We start from the raw sequence: 25,666 nt of genomic DNA on the forward strand, positions 1-25,666 counted from the left end.
GGGTAGCAGATATTAAAGAAACACTGAAGCCAGTTTAAAAACAGCTTCTTACCTTTTATTTATGCGATGCATGTTTGCCCCTGTTAAAACGCCGCTATCCAGTGGCAGAACGAGGGGTCTTTACCCCTCAAATCCCCCCTGCAAAATCCACAACTTTCTTGGTCGTGGACTTTGCTGCTGGAGGAGGCAGAGCTTTCAGCTGCAGCTCTGCCTCCATGTGTGTCAATTAGCCGCGGATCTCCACCTCTCCCCCCGCCTCTCTCAGTGAAGGAAGACAGAGAGGGGCAGGAAGAGGCGGAGATATGCGCTGATAGACGTGTGTAGAGGCAGAGCGGCAGCTGAAAGCTCTGCCTCTCACGGAAGCACTCCCCGCAGTGTTCCCCAGGGGATTTGGGGGGTAAAGACCCCTCGTTCTGCCGCGGGATAGCAGCGTTTTAATAGGGGCAAACATACCTCACATAAATAAAAGGTAAAAAGCCATTTTTAAACTGGCTTCAGTGTCTCTTTAAGTGGCATAACTAAGGAGCTTGGGGCCCCAGTGCAAGTTTTATATGGAGCCCCAAGCACTCTATTAATATGGAGCCCCAAAACTTATCAGCTGCAGTATCAGAGAGGTGTAATCAGAATAAGCAAACAGTTGAGGATAACCACTATCCAATGCACATATAGAGGTGTTCATTACCAGCATATCACTAACGCAAACCTAATATGATGGATGAAGGAGGACCCCTCCGGTCCAGGGGCCCCTGTGCGGTCGGAACCTCTGCATCCCCTATTGCTACTGCGGCTATTCACTACATCCGATTCAAAGCCTCATTTCAGAGAATGGAAATGCGGATCACCACTTTAGGGTAATTATGGTACCCGACTAACGAACACAAAATCATCACTATAAAACTAAAAATCAAACCGCCTCATACAAATGGTAATCCGAAAAGTGCAACTGAATTTTTAAAACAGGTGAACGATGAAGAGGAGCTCTGAAATGAGTTAAAGATAATAATTACTGTATAAATAAGCCACATAATAAAATAATTGATATTAAAAATAGCACAGATTTTTTTTTTCTTTTAATGTAAAAGATTATGTTGATTAAAGACCTTCAAGTCCGGTTCTGAAACATTTTAGAGGCTGCACAGCTGTATAAAGACGGATCTTCCTGGTACATTACTGGCTTATAAAACATCATTGCCAGCTTGGCCATTACTCAAGCTATCCATCACTTTAATCATGTAGGGCTACGGCTATTACTAATGTTATGAGCAGGTATTGCTGTAGATCACTGCTAATCATGGCTTTAGAGAATTGATTCCATCATGTACAGCTCATGTTCAGCTAGGTTAAACCTCATAGACGTACAGGGCTGGATTTACCATAAGGCCCTGTAGGCACACGCCTACAGGCGCTCACCCCTCTCCCTGAGTGCCTCCCTCCCTGTCTCCATCCCTATACAGAGTCCCAGCAGAGCCGGATTAAGGCTAAATGGGGCCCTAAGCAAAGTAACTGATTTGGGCCCCCATCATGTCGTAATAGAATCAGAAGATGCCGCTGCACAGCAACATGCCGCACACACCGGGGCAGCCAAGCTACTGATTGCTATGGGCAACAGCCAGCTTTCCTCTGTGGGTGCACAATGCAGGGAATAGCAGCGGCAAAATGCAGAGTGAGAGATGAATGGCTGGGACATTTGCACTCAGGGACTGGGGCACCCCTGTGAAGAGGGCACCAGATATCACAGCAGCTGCACTTTCCCCCTGCATCTCCAGCCTGGCAATAGCAGAAAGCTCTGGACACCACCAAACCGGAAGCCGTTCCCCAGACAGAATTACATAACCACCTCCACCACCGAACAACCGATTTCCTCCCAAACTAGACAGCCACCATGCAGCCTCCATCCCAGTGAATACGATAGTCCAGCAGAGAAGGCAGCCGCAGCGGGGGAGAAGGACAGCACCAGATGACTCACATTCACCTATTGCGATTCAAGCAATAGAGGTCCCGTCATCCGGAGCCCATCTGTCTCCTCTAGAGTGCTGCCGCTCTGTTACTACTACAATTACTACTTCCTGTCTGATCTGAGAATCAGGAAGTTCAGAGCGAGCGGCTGCACTGTAGAAGAGACAGATGGGTTTCAGATGACGGGATCTCTATCGCTTGGATCATAGATAGGTGAGTGAGCATTTGCCATCTGTTGCTATCATTCTTGCTGCAGCTGTGGTTCTCTGTAGGAAGGAAGGGAGGAGTGGGCAGCGGCAGAGCGCACAGTAGCAGGAGGGGGACCTAGGAGGAGAGCCTGGCTCTGAAGACAATCAGCAGCGCACGGCATAATTTGACAAGACAAGACAAATAACATTTATATCGCGCTTTTCTCCTGGCAGACTCAAAGCGCCAGAGCTGCAGCCACTAGGACGCGCCCTATAGGCAGTAGCAGTGTTAGAGAGACTTGCCTAAGGTCTCCTACTAAATAGGTGCTGGCTTACTGAACAGGCAGAGCCGAGATTCGAACCCTGGTCTCCTGTGTCAGAGGCAGAGCCCTTAAAGGGACTACGAGCAGTGCCTGTGGGCATACCTTTAAGCATACCCACAACTAATTAATTACATCCTCACACCTACCAGCATGATGTTTGTAATTATATCCCCCTGGGTTCCTTATATTTCATTGCATTGTGCTGAATCGAGCTGCCGACTTTGGAGAAAAGTCATCCTGTGGCCGCGATTTTAATCACGAAAATAGCAAAAACTAAAAGGCATAAGGCAACCGTTTATATATCATTGGAAAGAGGAGAAAGAGAGCTTTAAAATGATATGCATCTTTTCATAGTTACTGCAGTGCTCAGAGTCCCTTTAACCATTATACCATTCAGCCACCGCTGACAGGATGGCAAGGGCTGGTTTAGGTGCTGATGGGGCCTCTTTGACTCTGAATGGGGCCCCAAGCAACTGCTTTTGTTGCCTGGTTGGTAATCCAGCCCTGAGTCCCAGGGTGTGTGTAAATGAGAGATTACTTAGCCGACTCTTAGCATTCCACTGATGAGATTTACCTTCAACTTGAGACACCTCAAGTTATCTAATACTTTGAGTCACCTCTAGCTACTTAATACTGGGGTACCTCTGGCTACTGGCTAACTAATACTAAGGGGCACCTGTAGCTATCTATGACAGGTACGGGAGAAGTGACAGGTGGCCCAGCCAGCACACTTGTGATGCGGTGCAGTTCAATTGGGGTTTGTTGGGTTATGGAGGGTGAAGTCTAAGGTGCCAGGATATCTGTGCCTATAGGCTCCTGTGATGTATATCCGGGACTGTAGACGTATGATGGTTCTTGAGTAGGGTCCGCAGGGGAGGGAGCTGACTTGGGCAAGAATCTATCATATGTACAGCGGGCCCCAACTCCCTCAATCGAACTTGGCTTGGCTGTCGGTATTTTTCTTCCCCTCTCCCCACCTCCATCATGCGGTGCTCCGTTGGTCCTCCTCTCTTCTCCATAGCAACAGAAGATGTTGCTAGCCCAGGCATGGGCAAACTCGGCCCTCCAGCTGTTACGGAACTACAAGTCCCACAATGCATTTGCCTTTATGAGTCAATGCTGTGGCTGTCAGACTCCTGCAATGCATTGTGGGATTTGTAGTTCCTTAACAGCTGGAGGGCCAAGTTTGCCCATGCCTGTGCTAGCCTGTAGGCAAGCAAAGCATCTGTACAGAGCTCATCATGAGCCGGCCCCTCCAGTCTACACCTATCAGTCCCTGTACCTCTAAAGGTATGTACACACATGAGATAACCGTTGGCTGACAACATCCATTTCAGCTGACAATCGTTCTGTGTGTACTGCGGCCGTTGATCGATCCTGCTCAGCCACGACCTATCGCACTGCTATTTTCAACAGAAGCTGCTCTGTCCTGCGCCGCTTGTTGTCCCACTGTCCCCTCCATGGCAACAGACACATTGCTAGTCTCAAGGCTAGGGATTTGTCTGTGCAACATAGTTTCTGAATTGTTTGCAAATCTGAATTGTTTCTGAATCATTACCTGATCCCCGATGGGCGACCATTATTATAGCTTTAGCCAGGAAGCATTCATCCCACGTATGTACCCAACCAACAGTATTCTGGATTACTAGCTTTCCACATCTCATTGTAGTTAATTAGTGTTCATAAACACAAATACACCCAAATATGCATGCAAGCACACACAGATACACACACACACACGGTCGGATTTATACTTTTTATGTCCATGCTGCCACCCAATGCCCTGGCCTTTATGGCCTTTCCAGAATCCAGCACTACACACACACAAACATTATTATTAATAGAGTCAATTTATGATATATGACTACTACTTGATACACGCGGTGCAGTACATTCAAAGTCCTGCAAAATTCACAGGATGCACCAGGGCAAGTCTGCAGCGGCGTACAGCCGACGCTCGCTCCCGTTCGCCCGCGCATGCCCACCGTCGTTACTGGCGCTTAGAGGGAAGGTTAATAAATGGGACCGCAATTCCCATTCCCAATCATTCAATGAACACCGGCGTCTACAAGACGCCGGCATTCATTGTATCTTCCTGTTGTTACACTGCCACGCATTACTTCCGATTCATGTGCTTACGTAGGTGGTGAGTCGGAAATAATGACTGAGGACATCTTGTGGCCAAATGGTATATTACACCAAAATTCATTTTTATTTAATGAAAATCCTCACACTGACTTTTATAATTAACTATTTTCCTCCCACACCCTCCCATAGTACCCAAACTTTTTTTTATATAGGGGGAAATACATGTACATAAAAAAAATATATAAGTAGTTAGTTACCTTAGGGACTGAACTTTTTAAAAATGTATGTCAAAGCGGTATATTACTATTAATTTTTAATTTATGGGCCTGTAATTAGTGATGGACACAAAGCTGAAAAATTGCACCTGTATTTCCAAATAAAATATTGGCGTCAAACATCGTACTAGTGACATTTTTTAAACGTTGTAATAACCGGGACAAAAGGGCAAATAAAATGTGTGGCTTTTATTCACAGTAGAACGTTTTATTTTAACACTATAATGGCCAAAAACTGAAAAATAATGCATTTTTTTCAATTTTTTTCTTATTGCTTATGTTAAAATGCAGTTAGGATAAAATAATTCTTGACATGCTGTACCTCCCAAAGAAAGCCTAATTGGTGGCAAGAAAAACAAGATATAGATCATTATGCTGTGATTAGTAGTGATTAAGTTACTGGCAAAAGAAAGGGAGGAGCGCTGACAGGTGAAAATTGCTCTGGAACACAAGGGAAAAAAACCCTTAGTCATCAAGTGGTTAAAGTGGATCCGAGATAAACGTTTACTCATTGCATAATTGTGTTCTTGTCATATAGTTTATAGGGCATTCCTCAAGCCAAATACTTTTTTTGTTTTGTTTTAATACTCTAATACCCTATAAACTAAACAAGCCTCGCCCACAGCTCCCTTTGTGCCTTGGCACTGTAGCAAGGGCTTATGGGAGCTCAGTCTGGGCTGGAGGAAGAGGAGGTTACTAGTTATTGATTTCAGAGGCAGAGGGGAGGAGGAGAGGGGACTGAATTTACACACAAGAAAGCTGATAGCATCTCCAGCCCTTAGCCTGTGACAATGTGACAAATAGAACATGGCCGCTGTCATTGTATCACAGGAATAAATAATCATAAACTTTTGAAGCTGTTTGCAGCTAGATATGCTGTGTAAATTATTTAAACTTTAGATAAGATATATAGACAAGTTATAAAGGAAAGGACTGGATCCACCTTTTTTATACTATATATTTTTTATATCTTTTTTCATATATTTTTTGGAAGGGTCACCAGCAGGCTCACAATCAGTGTGTGTGGGGTTTGAATGTGTGGGTGGTTGAAATAGAATGTTTTCAGATATATATCCAGCGCTCTTCTGGTACTTTTATAAGCAACTTTGTTTTCAGCAGGAGAAAGAGGTACTCCCGCAAGATGGAGGTAGCAGCAGGAAGAAATATTTTGGTCTTTTGTTTTTCTTATCCCCCCCGTAGGGGGTATTGTATGGGTGTATTGGTATATTGAGTATAGAACTTTATTTAGCCGCTAGCGCCCCTTGTTTTGTTTACTAGCCACAAGTTACTTGTTATAGTTCGTTTTTCATCTCGGATCCGCTTTAACCTCTTCCGTACCCGAAGGTTCTGGCCCTTTAAGGACCCTTTAAGGACCCTTTAAGGACCAAATCTGTCCTTTCTTTGTTTTGCTGTGTGATTACTGTGATTGGCTTACAGTAAGCATGGGGTCAGGAGCCAATGAAATACAGAAGCTCTGTTGTCAGTCTGACAGCAGAGCGACCGGGTGCAGCAATGGAAACGCAGCATGATCGGCGAAAGCGACGAGACTGCGCGGCGTGGCTGGTTGCAATCTACGCCCTGGCAGGGATAGCAGAACCCAAGCAAGGCATAGATTCCAAACATCAAGGTCCGTAAGCAGTCTAGAAAGTATTAATATTGACCTTGAGCAGTAACTATTATTACATTAAATATTATTGTTTAATATGTTACAAGCGTGACAAGCGCATGCATCAACCATCATTGCATTACTGTGAGATGATCAGCCTGACTCCTCAGCGACTTGACGCCAGCCATCCATCATTGATTCCGCACAATTTCACACCTTTCAGTATATATTAGCTGCTCTCACTTTCATAATAAAATCCGGAGAAAGAGCAGAAACCCAGCTGTATATCCTCTCCCCCGCCAAGTCTATTTTATTATAAGCCGCGCACCACCTTTGATTTATTCACCGGCTCCAGCCCGGGTATTGATTCGATATTAATTTTAGCGTTGCACGTTCCATTGTGTGCAATTATTTGTGGGTTTTCTCCATGCCGCAATGTCCTAGATTTAAAAGATGTGTTAAATTATTCTTTACAGAAGACGAATCAATAGTGCTATTTATGTGCCAAGGATTGCGTTTCTTTTTTTAGGGTATTTACAGCATACCGCTGTTATGCTTTGATAAGAAATAATCCTAGATGACTGTTATAACAATGCAGTTACTTTGTGTGTGCGCTTGTGTGTGTGTGTCCCTTGTGTGTGCTTGTGTGTGTGTCCCTTGTGTGTGCTTGTGTGTGCTTGTGTGTGTGTGTGTCCCTTGTGTATGTGTGTGTCCCTTGTGTGTGCTTGCGTGTGTGTCCCGTGTGTGTGTGTGTGTGTCCCTTGCGTGTATGCTTGTGTGTGTCCCGTGTGTGTGTGTGTGTCCCTTGTGTGTGCGCTTGTGTGTGTGTGTGTCCCTTGTGTGTGTGCGCGTGTGTGTGTGTGTGTGTGTGTGTGTGTCTCTTGTGTGTGCGCTTGTGTGTGTGTGTGTGTCCCGTGTGTGTGCGTGTGTGTGTGTGTGTGTGTGTCTTGCGTGTATGCTTGTGTGTGTCCCGTGTGTGTGTGTGTCTGTGTGTGTGTCCCTTGTGTGTGTGCTTGTATGTGCGCTTGTGTGTGTGTGTCCCTTGTGTGTGCGCTTGTGTGTGTGTGTGTGTGTGTGTGTGTGTGTCCCTTGTGTGTGCTTGTGTGTGTGTGTCCCTTGTGTGTGCTTGTGTGTGTGTCCCTTGTGTGGGCTTGTGTGTGTCCCTTGTGTCACTAAAACAGCACTGACCCATGAAGGCATGGACTCCACAAGACTCCAAGAAGGTGTCATGTGGTATCTTGCACAAAGACATTAGTAGCAGGTTCTTAAAGCGAGATTGTAAGCCATAAAATCACATTCTATTTAACCACTGCTCTGCGTTTATTATGTAGTCTACATACAGTCTGCTTGCAAGCATGCCAATATAATCATAAATGTGTCTGCTGTAATGAATCTTATCTCAGACAGCCTGGCTCTATTCTGGTAAATTGCCCGGGAGAGGGAAGCTTGGTATCTCCCCTCCCACATTACTGCTCCTCACTGATCGGCTGAGGGCAGTTCAGTGTGGCACGAGGCTGAGAAAGGAAATACACCTCACCCCTCTACAGAAGCTGCTGAAATACTATGCTGTGCTCACGTGTTTACAAAGCAAGCTAGATAAGACAGTCCAGAAAAAAAGAGTAAGGGAGGAAATGAAATCAGGATCTTCAGTCAGAGGCAGTAACGATGGAAAATGCCTGGAACGGGCATATGTTATGTAAGTAGAGCATGTATTTATCTACTAATATATGTGTTTTTTTTCCTGGGGTAGTATGGCTGACCCTACTGCTTTAAAGCAAACCTAAACTGAAAAAAGTGCAAAACCTGAATTGACTCATGCAAAATTATGTTTTGCCAGTCAGGTTCCATCTACCTAGTTATTTGTTTATTTGTATCACTTCAGGTTTACTTTAGAGGACACCTGAAGTGAGAGGGATGTGGAGGCTGCCATATTTATTTAATTTTAATCAATACCAGTTGCCTGGCTGTCCTACTGATCTCTCTGGCTGCAGTAGTGTTTGAATCACACACCTGAAACATCCATGCCATAAATCAAGTCAACCTTCAAACATCTGATCTGCATGCTAGGTCAGGGTCTATGGCTAAAAGTATTACAGCCAGAGGATCAGCAGGATAGCCAGGTAATATGGCAGCCTCCATATAGTCCTTTCATTTAAGGTGTCCTTTAAATGACAGTTCAGTTCAGGCCTGCTAGGCTGTTCCTCTGTGCAATGCTATCTGAGCTATTCCGTAGCCATCTTTCCAAAATACAGCAATATTCAGTGAGCTAATAGGATTAGCCAGATGTTGAGGACATTGGTGCATTTTATAAGCTGTTACATGACACATGGTGAGTCACACTATGTCACAATGTTAGATGATGAATGATGCAGTACTTCGTTAGAGTGAAGGCTCATAGCTTGCTCCACAATGATAGGAACATACCTGTGAGATCATCTGTAGGCCAAGAGACCAGATCACATGCCTGAGTGGATGGATGGATGGATGGCCATAATGTTAGATGCTAAATGATGCAGTACTGCAGGAGAGTGAAGGCTCATAGCTTGCTGCACAGAGATAGGGACATACCTGTTAGATCATCTGTAGGCCAGGAGCCCAGATCACATGCCTGGGTGGGTGGATGGATGGATGGATAGGCAGAGAGATGGATGGATGGCCACAATGTTAGATGATGAATGATGCAGTACTGCAGGAGAGTGAAGGCTCATAGCTTGCTGCACAGAGATAGGGACATACCTGTTAGATCATCTGTAGGCCAGGAGCCCAGATCACATGCCTGGCAGGTGTATTCATCAAACACAATCTCATTCTCCTTACAGGGGGTGCAGGTCCAACAACAGCTCACCTCTCCTTTCCGGATCACCTGATTACCAGGAGGAAACACAACCATTTATCAGTATTATAAAAACTGGCAGAGACAGCGGATGAATGGATGGATATATATATATATATATACATATATATATATATATGGACATGCAAATAGATGAGATAGATAGATAGATAGATAGATAGGGTGGCTACTAACAATACAATTTGGCAGATTATCGTTTCCGAATGATTCTTCTTATGAACGATTGGAAATGATCATTTGGACCACTAATGGACCAAAATCTAGCCAATCCGATTAATGAAATTGATCTGATTTTTGGATTGATCCCTACAATCTGGTTGTATTGGTTAGGAGGTTTTGTCTATTAGTGGTCCCAAACAATAATTTCCCATCGTTCATATAGCAAGAATCCTTCAGAAACTATTGTTTGGCAAATTGTACCGTAAGTAGCAACCGATAGATAGATAGATAGATAGATAGATAGATAGATAGATAGATAGAACTAGATAGATATGAATAGATGGCCCATGTTGGTAGCGGCAATAGGTTGCCCATGTGGTAGCGGCGGCGATAGATAGATTGATAGACAGACAAACAGATAGAAAGATAGATAGTAGATAGATAGATAGATAGATAGGAAGATAGACAGAGAGATAGTTGGTTAGTTGGATGGGTAGAAAGACAGATGGACAGACAGCCGGCTCAGGGCCCTGGGGCAATTGCCCAGGTTGTCCATATGGTAGTGGTGGCCCTGGATGGGTAGATAGATAGATATATAGATAGATGGATAGTTGGTTGGATGGATGGATGGAATAGATACATAGAAGGGCTGCATAATTGCCTGAGCTATAATTATCTGATTTTACATCTCAGAGTTACTCAGCAAGGCTGATCTCACCTTAATCTGTCCTTTGGCGCAGGGCTCGCTGCAGACTGATCTAATTACGGTGTTCTTATTAGACCAAATTTCATCATCGTCCATCTTCAGCTCCCCATTGTCCCAGCTTCCAACGTTTATGTAATCAAAGTAATCTTTACCCATCTTCTTAAAATTCATGATCTCATACCTAAAATAATATTTGAATTAAAGATGCATTGTGAGCAGACATCAGCATTCACTGTTCCCGAAATGCATAATTTCCCAATCTCCTTACAGGACAAGAGGAACCTTCCCCTACATGCCCAGCATTCTAATGTCACTCACTGGGGACAACAGATTATGGATGCTCTATGGCGACAGCATTCCTGCTTCCCCTACGATGATAGCCAATAGCAGACCATACGTGTCAAACTCTGGCCCGCGGGCCAAATCCGGCACACAGAACGATCAAATTTGGCCCTCAAGTGGTTTCCTCACTTTGTATTATGTTTGGCCCACGCTAGACCACCAGGGAAGCTAAATTGGAGATAATAATAATAATTCCTTTTTTTGTATAGCGCCTTTCTCCTGTCGGACTCAAAGCGCTTGCGAGGCAGCCACTAGGGCGCACTCAGTAGGCAGTAGCAGTGTTAAGGAGTCTCGCCAAAGAACTCCTTACTGAATAGGTGCTGGCTTACTGAATAGGAGTTAAGATGAGATTTGAATACAGGTCTCCTCCTCCTTAACCATTACACTATCCAGCCACCACTGCGATGAAGCCCTAGATCACCAGGAAAACTATATTGGAGGTGAAGTCCTAGATCACCAGGAAAGCCATATAAGGGAGGGAAGGGAAAGCACCAGACACCAGGGAAATGTACAGGGAGGGGGAGTCACTAGATACTAGGGACCCATTTAGGGGTGTGAGGAGGGGCACTGGACACCAGGGAAATATTTAGTGGTGGGAGGGGAACCAATAACTGATAGGGAACTGTATAGGGGAGGGAGGGGGGGTCACTAGACACCAGGGAACTGTATAAGGGAAGGAGAAGGCCATTAGACACCAGGGACTTGTATAGGGGAAGGAGAGATTACCACTAAACACCAGGGAACTGTATAGAGGAGGGAGGATCACTAGACACCAGGGAATTGTATAGGGGAGAGACAACTACTAGACCCCAGGGAACTGTATATGCGAGGGAGATTGCCAGTAGATATTGAGGATGGCCCGCGACTTGGTCCCAGAATTCAATTTCGGCCCTCTTTGTATTTGAGTTTGACACCCGTGGAATAGATCATTTGAATGGGGTGCTTTTGTAAAGAATGATGCAATCTTTTTTGTCCAATCTGTAATATGATGGACTGCCTAAAGTATCCATTCAATACTGTGTATCCACTCAGTTTACCCCTCTACTACGTAGATTTGGTAAGACTGGACAAAAAAGATTGGATCATTAGTCGCTATACCATTAGACTAATTTCAGTTATGGTTCAGTACAATTCACCTGCAGCAGGGGAGCCCGGGGCAGGACGATTGCACAGCACCATTGCTCCATGCATATTACCCTGTGGCTGAGTGCACTGATAGGATATTATGTATATCGCCGCTCCCTGGCTCAGTGACGCACTCCCTGCTGACGCACTCCTTGCTGGACAGGAAGTATGTCACTGGTTTACTGTCGCTCTGCACATGCACATCGTGCCACTATGCAATTATGGCAACAAGATGCATGCTGGGCGAATAATATTAGCAGAGGCTTTGTACAGCTCCCACAAGTTTCTGTTTATCAATTGCTTTGCAATGTAAGAAATTGGCTTTGTTTTCAATCTACCTTTATTGAACAGGCTGAATATGTAAAGCACACCCAAAGTAAAATGTGACATGATGAGATAAACATAGGTACCTATAGTACTGGAGTAAGAAATTGTCTGAAGTCCCTTTCTATTTTTAGTACAGGAAGTGTTAAAAAAGAGTTGTTGTCTAGGCAAATGAACTTGTCAAACAGCTTGTAAAATTCATTCCAGTTTCTGAAAAGTAAATAGAAGCCAAAAGAGTTATATCTGAGTGAGAGATAGCTTGTGATAAGGATTTAGAGCTGGAAAGTTCAAAGCATCAATACTTCAGCTCAGCAATGCAGATTTGTCACAGGCAGCTGCTGTTTAGAATTCAGTTTTAAAATGAAGTCAATAAACTGAAAATAAAAGTCTGGGACTCCAATTTATGTTTTATTTACCTTTTGTAAAAGACAATTCCCCATCTCATAAGTTTATTTTCACTTCAGGTTTGCTTTAACAAAGATGGTGCCCTTAAATTCCATATCGACAACAAGCCAACTATAAATTCAGGTATAGAATTTGTCTGTGGTGAGATATTCCCCAAAAATTTAACACATTAACAACATTTTGATGAAGCTACTAAATCTGGGTGCACTTAATAACAGAGGGAGTCCAAATTCCCTGATTTGACCCTGGGCCCCCATGCAGCTAAATAGGCTGTCCCTCTTGGTTAAGCTACTCTGTTGCTGTGAAAAAGCGATGAAACATCTTAAAGATCAGAGACTGGTGTTCAGATGAGGCCACATTATTTCTTCTACACATAGATCATGACCCGGAATAGACAGAGCAGACAGCTGTTTCAGGGAAGCAGCTGTTTTAGGCAGACAGCTGTTTCAGGCTGCTTTGACCTACATCAGTTCGAGATATGGTTAAGATACAGCTCACATAATTGTAATCAAAAATGGGCTACAGTACCTTCCCGGCGAGTCCCCATTTTCATCAAACTTGATGACGTCATTGGCCACACCTGTGAAGTTAACTCTCATGAGACAGTCCAGAAGCTTCTGCCCATCTATGGGTTTCATGGCATCGCAAAGTCCAGCATACCCCGGACACAGAGCCGTCTGCATGTGGTGGAGGCCATAGGCCATGGCGTAGATTGCATTGATGACGAAGCCCATCTTGGAGTCTTGAGCGTACTGATAGGACAAGGAGAGTCGAGCTGAATGGGAGAATAGCAGCAGTCAATAATGCAGTATATACAGGGAGCAGACAACATGATAGAAATAAAGAGGTTTAAACCCAAAATAAAGCAAAGCGTTGCGAACATCCTGTAAAGACAGAATCGCAAAGAAACAGAAGGTAAAAGTTGCATCATGCGCTATGCAGTCTCCCTTTCCCATCTGGAATCCCTTTGATAATAAGCCCCTGTTCAGAATCAGAATCACCTTTATTCGCCAAGTGCGGCAGGGACCGCACCCGGAATTCTTTGTGGACACACGGCAATTTGCATACAACATCGTCATGGTACAGATACTAGCTACATAGACACAACAGCAATTTGACAGACAGTACAGCAGATGGCATATATCGGTAGTGCAGAAATAGCAACCTCAACTTCAACATGGTACATAGAATGATTAGGGGATGACAGTTGGGAGAGTACATGAATTAAGTAGGACAACCGCTTGGGGAAAGAAGGTGTTTTTATGTCTGGTGGTTTTGGTGAGAATGGTCCTATAACGGCGGCCTAATGGGAGGGGGTCAAAGAAGCAACTGCCCGGGTGAGAGGGGTCTTGAGTGATCCTGATTGCCCTGGACCTCATTCTAGATGAATGAAGGATGTCCAGGGGTGGCAGGGGTGACCCTATAATCCTCTCAGCAGCGCTGATTACCCTCTGTAGTTTCTGCTTGTCCCTTGCGTTGGCCCCGGAGTACCAGACAATGATGGAGGAGCAAAGGACAGACTCAATGGTGGCAGAGTAGAAGCTGATCATTAGCTCCTGCGACATTCCGAACTTCCTCAGCTGCCTGAGAAAGAACAGCCTCTGCTGGGCTTTCTTTTGAGTTACAGAGGTGTTCATTTCCCACTTCAGGTTGTCCGTGATGGTGGTACCAAGGAACCGAGCGCTGTGTACCCTGGAGACCTCGGTACCATCAATGGAGACAGTTCACACTTATTAGAATGGTGAGCATCTTGCAGCTGAATGGCAGCGCTTGTCATATCACACATCATAAAACTTCTTGTTTTTACTGACGGCTAACTTGGTACAATACTCTACTGCTACTATCATCATTTATTACATGGTGATGTCACGCGACAGCACAAACCTGACTTGTCGTGTCTCAGCACAGCCACACCTAGGTGTGACTTCATAGAGGGGCCCCTTTCCAATGCCGTACCGAGCGCTAGCGAGCAGGGCCAGATTTGTATTCTTTACCGCCCAAGGCCACGGTCACCAGCCGCAGTAGCCAGATGACCCCTCCCCCCTTACTGTCCAGTATAAGTAGCCAGATGACTCCCTTAATCCCTCCTTTTCCCACTCCCCCCATCCCTGATAGGTTTTGGAATCAATACAATGACAACAGTGCCCAAATGTATGCACCTGCCTAATTTTATTTAAACGATTATTGCGCACTTTCTGTAAATCCAATAAACTTCATTTCACTTCTCAAATATCACTGTGTGTGTCTCCTATATCAGAGGTCCCCAACCTGGGGGCCGCGGCCCCCTGGTGGTCCGTGGGCAAATTTCTGTGGGGCCGCGGCGGATCTGGCATTTCTCCCTCTCCCCCCCACGGCCGCCGCTCCTGTTAGCTTATGAGCGGGCGGCCGCTTCCTCCCTTATATTCCCCAATCCTGTAGCGGCTAGCCCCTCTCCTCTTTGCAGCATTTATTACAGCAGCGCTTTCTGTGCGGCTGCTGTAAGGAGAGAAGGAGGCGGGGCAGCGGTTCCCATGGTAACGGCGATCGCCGCTACAGGAAGCCGCTGCCCTGCTTCCTTCTCTTCCTTACAGCCACCGCGCGGGAAGCGCTGCTGTATTACGAGATGCTGCAACCGAGGACAGGAGCGCCTGGGGGAATATAAGGAAGAAAGCGACCGCCCGCTCATAAGGTAACAGGAGCAGCGGCCGTGGGGGGGGGGGGGGGGGAGTGTTGGGGGTAAGGGCACCTCTCCTACCTACACTGGGGCAGTTTTACTGGGGTAACTACTGGCTACACTGGGCTAACTTTAATAGCTATACTGGGGTAACTATACTTGCTATACTGGGCTAACTGTACTAGCTACACTAGGCTAACTGTACTAGCTATACTGGGCTAACTGTACTTGCTATTCTGGGCTAACTGTACTTGCTATACTGTGGTAACTGTACTAGCTATACTGTGGTAACTGTACTTGCTATACTGTGGTAACTGTACTTGCTATACTGTGGTAACTGTACTAGCTATACTGTGGTAACTGTACTAGCTATACTGTGGTAACTGTACTTGCTATACTGGGCTAACTGTACTTGCTATACTGTGGTAACTGTACTTGCTATACTGGGCTAACTGTACTTGCTATACTGAGGTAACTGACTTGCTATACATGGGGTAACTGTACTTGCTATACTGGGGTAACTGTACTTGCTATACTGTGGTAACTGTACTAGCTATACTGGGCTAACTGTACTTGCTATACTGAGGTAACTGTACTTGCTATACATGGGGTAACTGTACTTGCTATACTGGGGTAACTGTACTTGCTATACCGTGGTAACTGTACTAGCTATACTGGGCTAACTGTACTAGCTATACTGTGGTAACTGTACTTGCTATACTGGGCTAACTGTACTTGCTATACTGAGGTAACTGTACTTGCTATACTGGGCTAACTGTACTTGCTATACTGAGGTAACTGTACTAGCTATACTGTGGTAACTGTACTTGCTATACTGGGCTAACTGTACTTGCTATACTGAGGTAACTGTACTTGCTATACTGGGCTAACTGTACTTGCTATACTGAGGTAACTGTACTAGCTATACTGTGGTAACTGTACTTGCTATACTGGGCTAACTGTACTTGCTATACTGTGGTAACTGTACTAGCTATACTGTGGTAACTGTACTTGCTATACTGGGCTAACTGTACTTGCTATACTGAGGTAACTGTACTAGCTATACTGTGGTAACTGTACTTGCTATACTGGGCTAACTGTACTTGCTATACTGAGGTAACTGTACTTGCTATACATGGGGTAACTGTACTTGCTATACTGGGCTAACTGTACTTGCTATACTGAGGTAACTGGACTTGCTATACATGGGGTAACTGTACTTGCTATACTGGGCTAACTGTACTTGCTATACAGAGGTAACTGTACTAGCTATACTGTGGTAACTGTACTTGCTATACTGGGCTAACTGTACTTGCTATACTGTGGTAACTGTACTTGCTATACTGTGGTAACTGTACTAGCTATACTGGGCTAACTGTACTTGCTATACTGAGGTAACTGTACTTGCTATACATGGGGCTACGTCACGTCACTTCGTGACGTCAGCCGCTAGAGGGAGAAGTCTCCGATGGAACGCACGGAAGCAGGTATGTATCTGCCCGCCGCTCGCTGCCCACCACAGCCCCACAGACACTTACGAGCTGGAGGGGAGCGCAGAGGGGAGAGCCCCGAGGTGAGGGAGAGGGGGGAACTACCCCTCTCCCCGCCGACTGTGGGCAAGGCTTTCCCCCCATGCTGCCACCCCTCCAGCACCCACAAAACGGCCGCAAGCGGGCCCGGGGGGGGGGGGGGGGGGGGGCCCGCTCAGAAAATCTGCAGGGGGGCCCGGTGGGGCCTAGTTACGCCCCTGGCGGCGTGGGAGCGATCCATGAGGATGGGGCTGGAGGAAGCCTCAGGTATGTATAAATCTATTATTTTATTCGTCTCTGAGTCTCTTTAGTATAAACCTGAAGCTAATTAATGGACCACTGTCGCGAAAATCATAGTCAAGTTTAAAATATTTATAATCATATACCATACGAAGTACGTTTCTTCCAGAGTAAAATGAGCCATAAATAACTTTTCTCCTATGTTGCTGTCACTTACAATAAGTAGTAGAAATCTGACAGAACCGACAGGTTTTAAACAAGCCCATCTCCTCATGGGGGTTCCCAGGGTTTTCTTTATTTTTAAAAGCACTTAGTGAATGGCAGTTGCTCCGTCCAACTGCCAAAAAAGTGTACAGCGAGCAGGGAGGTTGGTCAGCATCTTTGTATAAATCTTTTTCAGGAAGTGTCTTTATAAAAAACTAGCTGATTGCCCGGCGTTGCCCGGGTATGTATTTGGCTGGTGTTTGCTCAGCCCATTTTTTCTAACCCTAACACACAATTACTCAATGACCAAGTTTGTGAGCTTTGCGGTCTTTGGTATCAATAATTTGCATTAAAATTAAAAAATCTGATTGGCTGTTTGTGGCTTCACCTCCTCTCCAGCATTTAAACCCCAGTCACCCAATGATCAACTGTAGCAGGTTTGAAGCATCTGCTATTAGCAGTGTAAAAATGGCAGCAATTTAAATATTCCCCTTGAAAATCAACAGGTGAATTTTGATTGGCTATTATAGGCTTCACCCACTTCCCTGAATATTAATCTCAGTCACCCAGTGACCACCTGGGTTCAAATCTCGGCTCTGCCTGTTCAGTAAGACAGCACCTATTTCAGTAAGGAGTTTCTTGGGCAAGTCTTCTTAACACTGCTACTGCCTACTGAGTGTGCTCTAGTGGCTGCCTCGCAAGCGCTTTGAGTCCGACAGGAGAAAGGCGCTATACAAATACTGCAATTATTATTATCTGGGCAAAGTTTGAGAACCCTGCCATTAACAGTGTAAGAATGGCTGCAGTTTATATTTTCCCAGTGAAATTTGGTTTTGGTTCCGCCCGCTTTTTGTAACCTGGACACACAGTCACTCAATGACCAATTTTGTGAGCTTTGGGGTCCTTGGCATTGATAATTTGTACTTTCCCATGAAATGAAACAATTCTGATTGACTGTTTGTGGCTCTGTCCCCTTTTCTGAATTTGAACCCCAGTGACCCAATGACCAACTGTACCAGGTTTGAGGCTTGTGCCATTAACAGTGCAAGAATGGTAGCAATTTTAATATTCTCCTTGAAAAGCGAAATGTGATTTTTGATTGGCATTTTAGGCTCCACCCACTTTTCTGGATATTAATCCCAGTCACCCAGTAACCAGCTGTGCATAGTTTGAGAACCCTGCCATTAACAGTGAAGAAAGGCTGCAGTTTACAATTTCCCAGAAAAATCTGTTTTTGACTCCACCCAGTTTTTGTAACCTTGACACACAGTCACTCAGTGATCAAGTTTGTGAGCTTTTGGGTTCCTGGCATCAAAATTCTGCTAATGGAAGCAGTTCATGCAGCAAAAAAATCTGATTGGCTGTGTTTGGCTCCGCCCCTTTACTGAATTTGAACCCCAGACACTTAACAACTGACTGTAGCAGGTTTGAGGCCTGTGCCATTAACAGTGTAAGAATGGTAGCAATGTAAATATTCCCCTTGAAAATCAATAGGTCAATTTTGATTGGCTGTTGTAGGCTCCACCCACATTTCTGAATATTCATCCCAGTCACCCAGTGGCCAATTGTGTAAAGTTTGGGAACCCTGCCATGTTAAAAATTTTGTTGTTGGCACCGGCCACTTTTTCTAACCTTGACATACAGTCACTCAGTTATCAAATTTATCAGCTTTGGGGTCCTTGGTATCAATACTTTGTATATTCCCATTGAAAAATAAACAAATCTGGCTGTTTGTGGCTCCGCCCCCTTTCCGAATTTGAACCCTAATCACCCAATGACTGGCTGTATCAGGTTTGAGGCATTTGCTATTAACAGTATAAGAATGGTAGCAGCTTAAATATTCCCTTTGAAAATCAAAAGGTGAATTTTTATTGGCTTTTGTAAGCTCCACCCTCCTTCCAAAATCTTAATCTCATTCACCCAGTGACCAACTGTGCAAAGTTTGAGAGCCCTGCCATTAACAGTGTAAGAATGGCTGCAGTTTATATTTTCCAGTGAAATTTGTTTTTAGCTCCGCCCACTTTTTGTAACCTTGACACACAGTCACCCAGTGACCAAGTTTGTGAGCTTTCAGGTTCCTGGCATCGAAAATGTGTGAATGGAAGCAGTTTATCCACCAAGGAAATCTGATTGGCTGTAGGTGGCCCCGCCCCTTTAGTGAATTTGGACCCCAGTCACCCAATGACCAACTGTAGCAAGTTTGAAGCCTCTGCCATTAACAGTGTAAGAATGGCAGCAGTTTAAATATTCCCCTTGAAAATCAATAGGTAAATTTTGATTGGCTGTTGTAGGCTCCACCCACTTTCTTAAATCTTAATCGCATTCACCCAGTGACCAAGTGTGCCAAGTGTGAGAACTCTGCGATTAACAGTCTAAGAATGGTTGCAGTTTACATTTTCCCATTTAAAATGAATGGCTGAAATTTGATTGGCTGTTTTATGCTCCTCCCACTTTTCCTGGATTCGTAACCTCTGTCACCAAGTGACCAACTGTGCCAAGTGCGGGGACTCTGGCTTGATTACTGTGAGAATGTCAGTCTTTTACATTTTTCCATTGACTTGAATGGGTGAAATCTGATTTGCTGTTTGTAGCTCCGCCCATGTGTGCAGGGAAGACGCGAGACCCCCAGAACCTATCATCCCAGGTAGTAAGGGATCTGTATACGAAGTTTCGTTCAAATCGGTCAAGCCGTTTTCGAGTGATCGCGGCACATACATACACACACACACACATCCGATTTTATATATATAGATAAAGGCCACGCTGAGAATCCCCTATGGAGAGATGGACTAGCCCAAAACCTGTCAGTAATGTTAGATTTCTACTACTTACTGTAAGTGACAGCAACATAGGAAAAAGTAATCTATGGCTTATTTTACTCAGGAAGAAACGTACTTCTTATTTCTATGTGTTTACATATTTTAAAAATTTTAAGATTTTCGTGACAGTGGTCCTTTACAAACAAACAAAAGGTTAGATACTTACCTAAGAAGAGGCAAACAAACAAAAGGTTAGATACTTACCTAAGAAGAGGCAAACAAACAAAAGGTTAGATACTTACCTAAGAAGAGGCAAACAAACAAAAAGTTAGATACTTACCTAAGAAGAGGCACGCTTCTGAATCACATAGAGCCTTCCCCGGTCTCTCTCCATCCCCTTGTTCCACTGCTGTCCCTCTGTGAATTTGACCAGCTTATTCGAATACGTCTTGGGGACACCTTGTGCAAGCTTCAGAACTAGTACTTGCATATCTGAGTAGTTCCAAAGACGAGCAGATCCGTACTGACATGGCCGTTCTTTACCAAAGACATTCCAGTCAGCTGCCTGGAGCGCCATTAGCTGTGGGGGACGCCACTACAGTGCTTGCTGACAAAGATCAGTATGACCACTATCAGCAGAATGGCACCAGCTTCCTGCATCCTTCTGCTCAGATGTAGTGTTGGGCGAACACCTAGATGTTCGGGTTCGCGAACGTTCGCCGAACATCGCCGCGATGTTCGGGTGTTCGCGCCGAACTCCGAACATAATGGAAGTCAATGGGGACCCGAACTTTCGTGCTTTGTAAAGCTTCCTTACATGCTACATACCCCAAATTTGCAGGGTATGTGCACCTTGGGAGTGGGTACAAGAGGAAAAAAAATATTTGAAAAAGAGCTTATAGTTTTTGAGAAAATTGATTGTAAAGTTTCAAAGGAAAAACTGTCTTTTAAATGTGGAAAATGTCATGTTTCTTTGCACAGGTAACATGCTTTTTGTCGCCATGCAGTCATAAATGTAATACAGAGAAGAGGTTCCAGGAAAAGGGACCGGCAACGCTAACCCAGCACAAGCAGCAGAACACGTGATGGAACAGGAGGAGGCGCAGGAGGAGAAGGCCACGCTTTTTGAGACACAACATCCCAGGCCTTGCATGAGGACAAATAGCGTGCGGATATAGCAATGCTTTTTTCCGCCATGCAGTCATAAATGTAATAAAGATGAGAGGTTCAATAAACAGGGACCGGAAACGCTAACCCAGCAGCAGCAGCAGCAGCACACGTGATGGAACAGGAGGAGGCGCAGGAGGAGAAGGCCACGCTTTTTGAGACACAGCATCCCAGGCCTTGCATGAGGACAAATAGCGTGCAGATATAGCAATGCTTTTTGCCGCCATGCAGTCATAAATGTAATAAAGATGAGAGGTTCAATAAACAGGGACCGGCAACGCTAACCCAGCAGCATATAGTGTGCTATATAGTGTGGCTGAGCGAGCAGTGTACTACTGTTCCCAACAGACACAGAGTGGCAGTAAACACAATGCTATATAGTGTGGCTGAGTGAGGTACACAGAGTTGCAGTAAACACAATGCTATATAGTGTGGCTGAGCGAGCAGTGTACTACTGTTCCCAGCAGGCACAGAGTGGCAGTAAACACAATGCTATTTAGTGTGGCTGAGCGAGGTACACAGAGTGGCAGTAAACACAATGCTATATAGTGTGGCTGAGCGAGCAGGGTACTACTGTTCCCAGCAGACACAGAGTGGCAGTAAACACAATGCTATATAGTGTGGCTGAGCGAGGTACACAGAGTGGCAGTAAACACAATGCTATATAGTGTGGCTGAGCGAGCGGTGTACTACTGTTCCCAGCAGCGACACACGACTGGGGGAACCCTGGCTAGCGTGGCTGGAGCGCGAACTACCCTGCCTGCCTACCCAAAGCTAAACCCACAGACAAATGGCGGAGATATGACGTGGTTCGGGTATTTATTTACCCGAACCACGTGACAGTTCGGCCAATCAGAGCGCGTTCGGGTCCGAACCACGTGACCCGTTCGGCCAATCACAGCGCTAGCCGAACGTTCGGGGAACGTTCGGCCCTGCCCTCTTAGTTCGGCCATGTGGCCGAACGGTTTGGCCGAACACCATCAGGTGTTCGGCCGAACTCGAACATCACCCGAACAGGGTGATGTTCTGCAGAACCCGAACAGTGGCGAACACTGTTCGCCCAACACTACTCAGATGCTGGGCTTGTGCTAAGGATGCAACTGTTTTCCAAAGTACTTAGGCCTCAATTCATCAAGAGTTATTGAATCAATTACCGGCAGCTCGGTAAAATACCGAACTCGATAAGTTAATTTCAGGATTCATCAAAGTTATCTACAGCTGTTAGCGAGCATTTGGAATGTTGCTTTTACCCACAATGCCCTTTTACCCACAATTCCATGGGAATCTTATGGCCTTGTGTTAAATTACCGCTGTAAAATGGAAATAACGACACGTTACCGAATGGTTACCGCATTGTTATCGATATTTTATCGAAGTCACACTGAATGCGGAAAAACCTTGATGAATACAACTAGAAATCGATAAATTTCGAATTCGGTAATTTAACGAACTGGAAAAAGTTATCTCAAAGACAATGATGATTTGAGGCCTTAGTTTCAGGTTTGCTTTAAAGGATACCAGAGCTATATTATATATAAAAAAATGCCCCATTCTCCTCTGTCCCCCTCTTTTATCTGGCAAATGCCCCCTGCAGCTGCTTCATGTTCGGCTGGGTCGGGCAGTCAGGCATTAGTGCACGGGCCTTGGCCCGGCTGCGCACGTCGCCAAATGCTCTGTGCATTCACATCATGTAGTTGTGACATCATGCACACTAATGCCCAACTCAGCCAACCAGGAAGTAGCTGATGAGGAAGGAGAAGAACGCGGTGGGGGGGGGGGGGGGGGGGGGGGGGGAGTGGTGGGCATGAGGGTTGCTTCATATACGTGCCTTCTCCACCTGTTTTTGCTATATGTTTCGGCTCTGGTATCCTTTAAGCAGCTATATAAACTGTAGTCCAATGAGTAGGTTGAAGGAGTGCCCACGTAGGAAATTCACACAAATGCGCCAAAACCTGTGCCCTGGTACTGTTACTGCTGCCAGGGCCGGAGTTACCATAAGGCACTGTAGGCACATGCCTACAGGCGCCTGATGATGGAAAGGCGGCTCAGTACCCTCCCCTAGTACCTCCCTCCTTCCCTATGCAGAGGTTAATGAAAGGTTACTAATCCAGCTCTGGCATTCCACTGACAAGATCTCCCTTCAGTAGGGGTCACCTCTAACTACTTAATACTGAGGGTACCTCTGGCTACCTAGTGCTAAGGGGCACCTGTAGCTACCTATGATGAGCAAGGGAAGAAAGGGAAAGTGACATCTGGACCAGCCAGCACACTTGCTGTGCAGTTCGGTGGGGGGTTGCAGGTTCATGGAGGGTGAAGTCTAGGGTGCCAGGACATCTGTGCCTATAGGCTCTTGTGATGTAAATCCGGGCCTGACCGCTGCTCATGTCATTGCCTGCTTAATAAATGTAATTGCGCTTTAAATACAAAACAGTGGTGCCGACCTTTTTTGGTTTGTTGCTATATAAACTATAGTTCTCTCTCTCAGCACTTATCAGGCAACAGCTAGAGAATCTACCAATGACATTCTATACCCGGCTATTTTATTCCAGGCTGACCATATTGAAAGTCATACAGCCATTCCTATAGCTGAAGATGCTTTTGAAGCTACAGCGCAGGTAATGTGGCGCTGTCCATGACCTTGTATTTCTGTAGCACATAACCCTGTGCAGCAATCTTTTAAACTGTGCACAATGGCTTTTGAAAAGACACTGCAGCAGGGCAGCTGTGAGTCTACAGCACATTATTACATAGTTTAGTGAGGAGGCGAGAGCTACATCTGTATTCAGCTGCGAACGGTCGGTGCGGTTTACGAGATGCTTTGATTTATCCGTTACGCGAAGGATTTTCTCAGCTGGAAGCAAATTACTACCTGAAATTGTTTTCATCCTGAGAATTTGTGTGTTCCGGAAAACAGAGAAAAGAGGTTTCCAGGATTCTGAATCTTGGACTTCATGAAGGAGGCTCCGCACAGCACTGGTGTGCTAAAGCAGAGCCGTTTCTAGGGTGAGGCGAGCCAGGCAACTAACGGGACCTGCTGAAAGCTTAGGAGGCGGTGTTCTTCTCTTTGCTCCTCCCCTCTGAAGTTCCCTATCAGTGACAGAGGTGGAGGTGGTGGATTTATCAAAACTGATGCAAGGAGCCAGGAGCGTTGCTAGCCCCAAAGATCAGTGACACGTGCCCCGGATCTATTCTGGGGGCCCCCGGATCTATTCTGGGGGGCCCGGATGTCCCCCAGGCAGCTGTGTTGCCTCAATGGCGGGCATGCTGGGAGCTGTGGTGCATCAATCAAGGGAACGCAACTCGATAATTTTGGCCCAATCACAGAATGCTAGAGTATTGGACCAATCAGAGAATTTAGAATTTAGCAGCGATAATCGGAATACCACAGAGATTTTAGGCCGATCACATGACTCAGGAATACTCGGTAGTATTCGAGTCTTGTGATTGGTCCGAAAGTACTGCGGCAATCCGATTTTTGCGGAAAAATTCTGCATTCTCTGATTGGTCCAATGCTTCCGAGCTCTGTGATTGGGCCCAAATCACAGAGTTGCAGTGAGGGCTTGTTCACACTATGAGTGTTTGCGTATTTTTGTAAGCGCTGGCGATTTTAGAAATCGCCCTAAAAGTGCTTGTGCAATAATTCCCTATGAGAGGGACCACATATGAGCGGTTCAACTCCGCTCACCAAAGCGCTGCCTGTACTATTTACTGATCGCTTTGGCTCAATGGAAGGTATAGGGAAATCGCTAACCGCTAAGCGCTTGAAAAAGTGCTCTGTATAGCAATTTCCCCAGCGCTTTTAAGAATAAACACATGGGCCTTGATTCACTAACCGGCACTAAGCCGGTTAGCGTGCCTTATCACTTAGTGGGCACAAACTACAGCGCTAACCTAATCTGAGGTTAGTGTGCCTTATCTGAGGTTAGTGTGCCTTATCTGAAGGTAGTGTGTCTTATCTGAAGGTAGTGTGCCTTATCTGAAGGTAGTGTGTCTTATCTGAGTTAGTGTGCCTTATCTGAGGTTAGTGTGCCTTATCTGAAGGTAGTGTGTCTTATTTGAGTTAGTGTGCCTTATCTGAAGTTAGTGTGCCTTATCTGAGGTTAGTGTACCTTATCTGAGGTTAGTGTGCCTTATACAATACAATAATACAATACAATAACATTTGTAAAGCCTTATCTGAAGGTAGTGTGCCTTATCTGAGTTAGTGTGCCTTATCTGAGGTTAGTGTGCCTTATCTGAAGGTAGTGTGTCATATCTGAGGTTAGTGTGCCTTATCTGAGGTTAGTGTGCCATATCTGAGGTTAGTGTGACTTATCTGAGGTTAGTGTGCCTTATCTGAGTTAGTGTGCCTTATCTGAGGTTAGTGTGCCTTATCTGAAGGTAGTGTGCCTTATCTGAGTTAGTGTGCCTTATCTGTGTGCCATATCTGAGGTTAGTGTGACTTATCTGAGGTTAGTGTGCCTTATCTGAGTTAGTGTGCCTTATCTGAGGTTAGTGTGTCTTATCTGAGGTTAGTGTGCCTTATCTATGTTAGTGTGCCTTATCTGAGGTTAGTGTGCCTTATCTGAGGTTAGTGTGCCTTATCTGAGGTTAGTGTGTCTTATCTGAGTTAGTGTGCCTTACCTGATGTTAGTGTGCCTTATCTGAGGTTAGTGTGCCTTATCTGAGGTTAGTGTGTCTTATCTGAGTTAGTGTGCCTTATCTGAGGTTAGTGTGTCTTATCTGAGTTAGTGTGCCTTATCTGAGGTTAGTGTGTCTTATCT

At 45.3% G+C, this 25,666-nt stretch overlaps 1 protein-coding gene across 11 annotated transcripts in view; it reads right to left on the minus strand.

Annotated features, from left to right (window-relative positions):
* Positions 1 to 25,666, minus strand: part of GRM5 (glutamate metabotropic receptor 5) — a 459,510-nt gene that overhangs the window by 41,222 nt on the left and 392,622 nt on the right. For all 11 annotated transcript variants that reach the window (XR_011026045.1, XM_068266785.1, XM_068266784.1 and 8 more), the window contains 3 exons: positions 12,880 to 13,126; positions 10,168 to 10,336; positions 9,173 to 9,299 (listed from right to left, as the gene is read on the minus strand). Coding sequence is in view for 10 of the 11 variants with exons in the window: in XM_068266785.1 (XP_068122886.1) it covers positions 9,173 to 9,299; positions 10,168 to 10,336; positions 12,880 to 13,126 (543 nt within the window). In the remaining variant the exon portion in view is untranslated. The remainder of the gene's footprint in view (positions 1 to 9,172; positions 9,300 to 10,167; positions 10,337 to 12,879; positions 13,127 to 25,666) is intronic.

The sequence above is a fragment of the Hyperolius riggenbachi genome, chromosome 2 (assembly GCF_040937935.1).
Source record: "Hyperolius riggenbachi isolate aHypRig1 chromosome 2, aHypRig1.pri, whole genome shotgun sequence".
Taxonomy (NCBI): Eukaryota; Metazoa; Chordata; class Amphibia; order Anura; family Hyperoliidae; genus Hyperolius; species Hyperolius riggenbachi.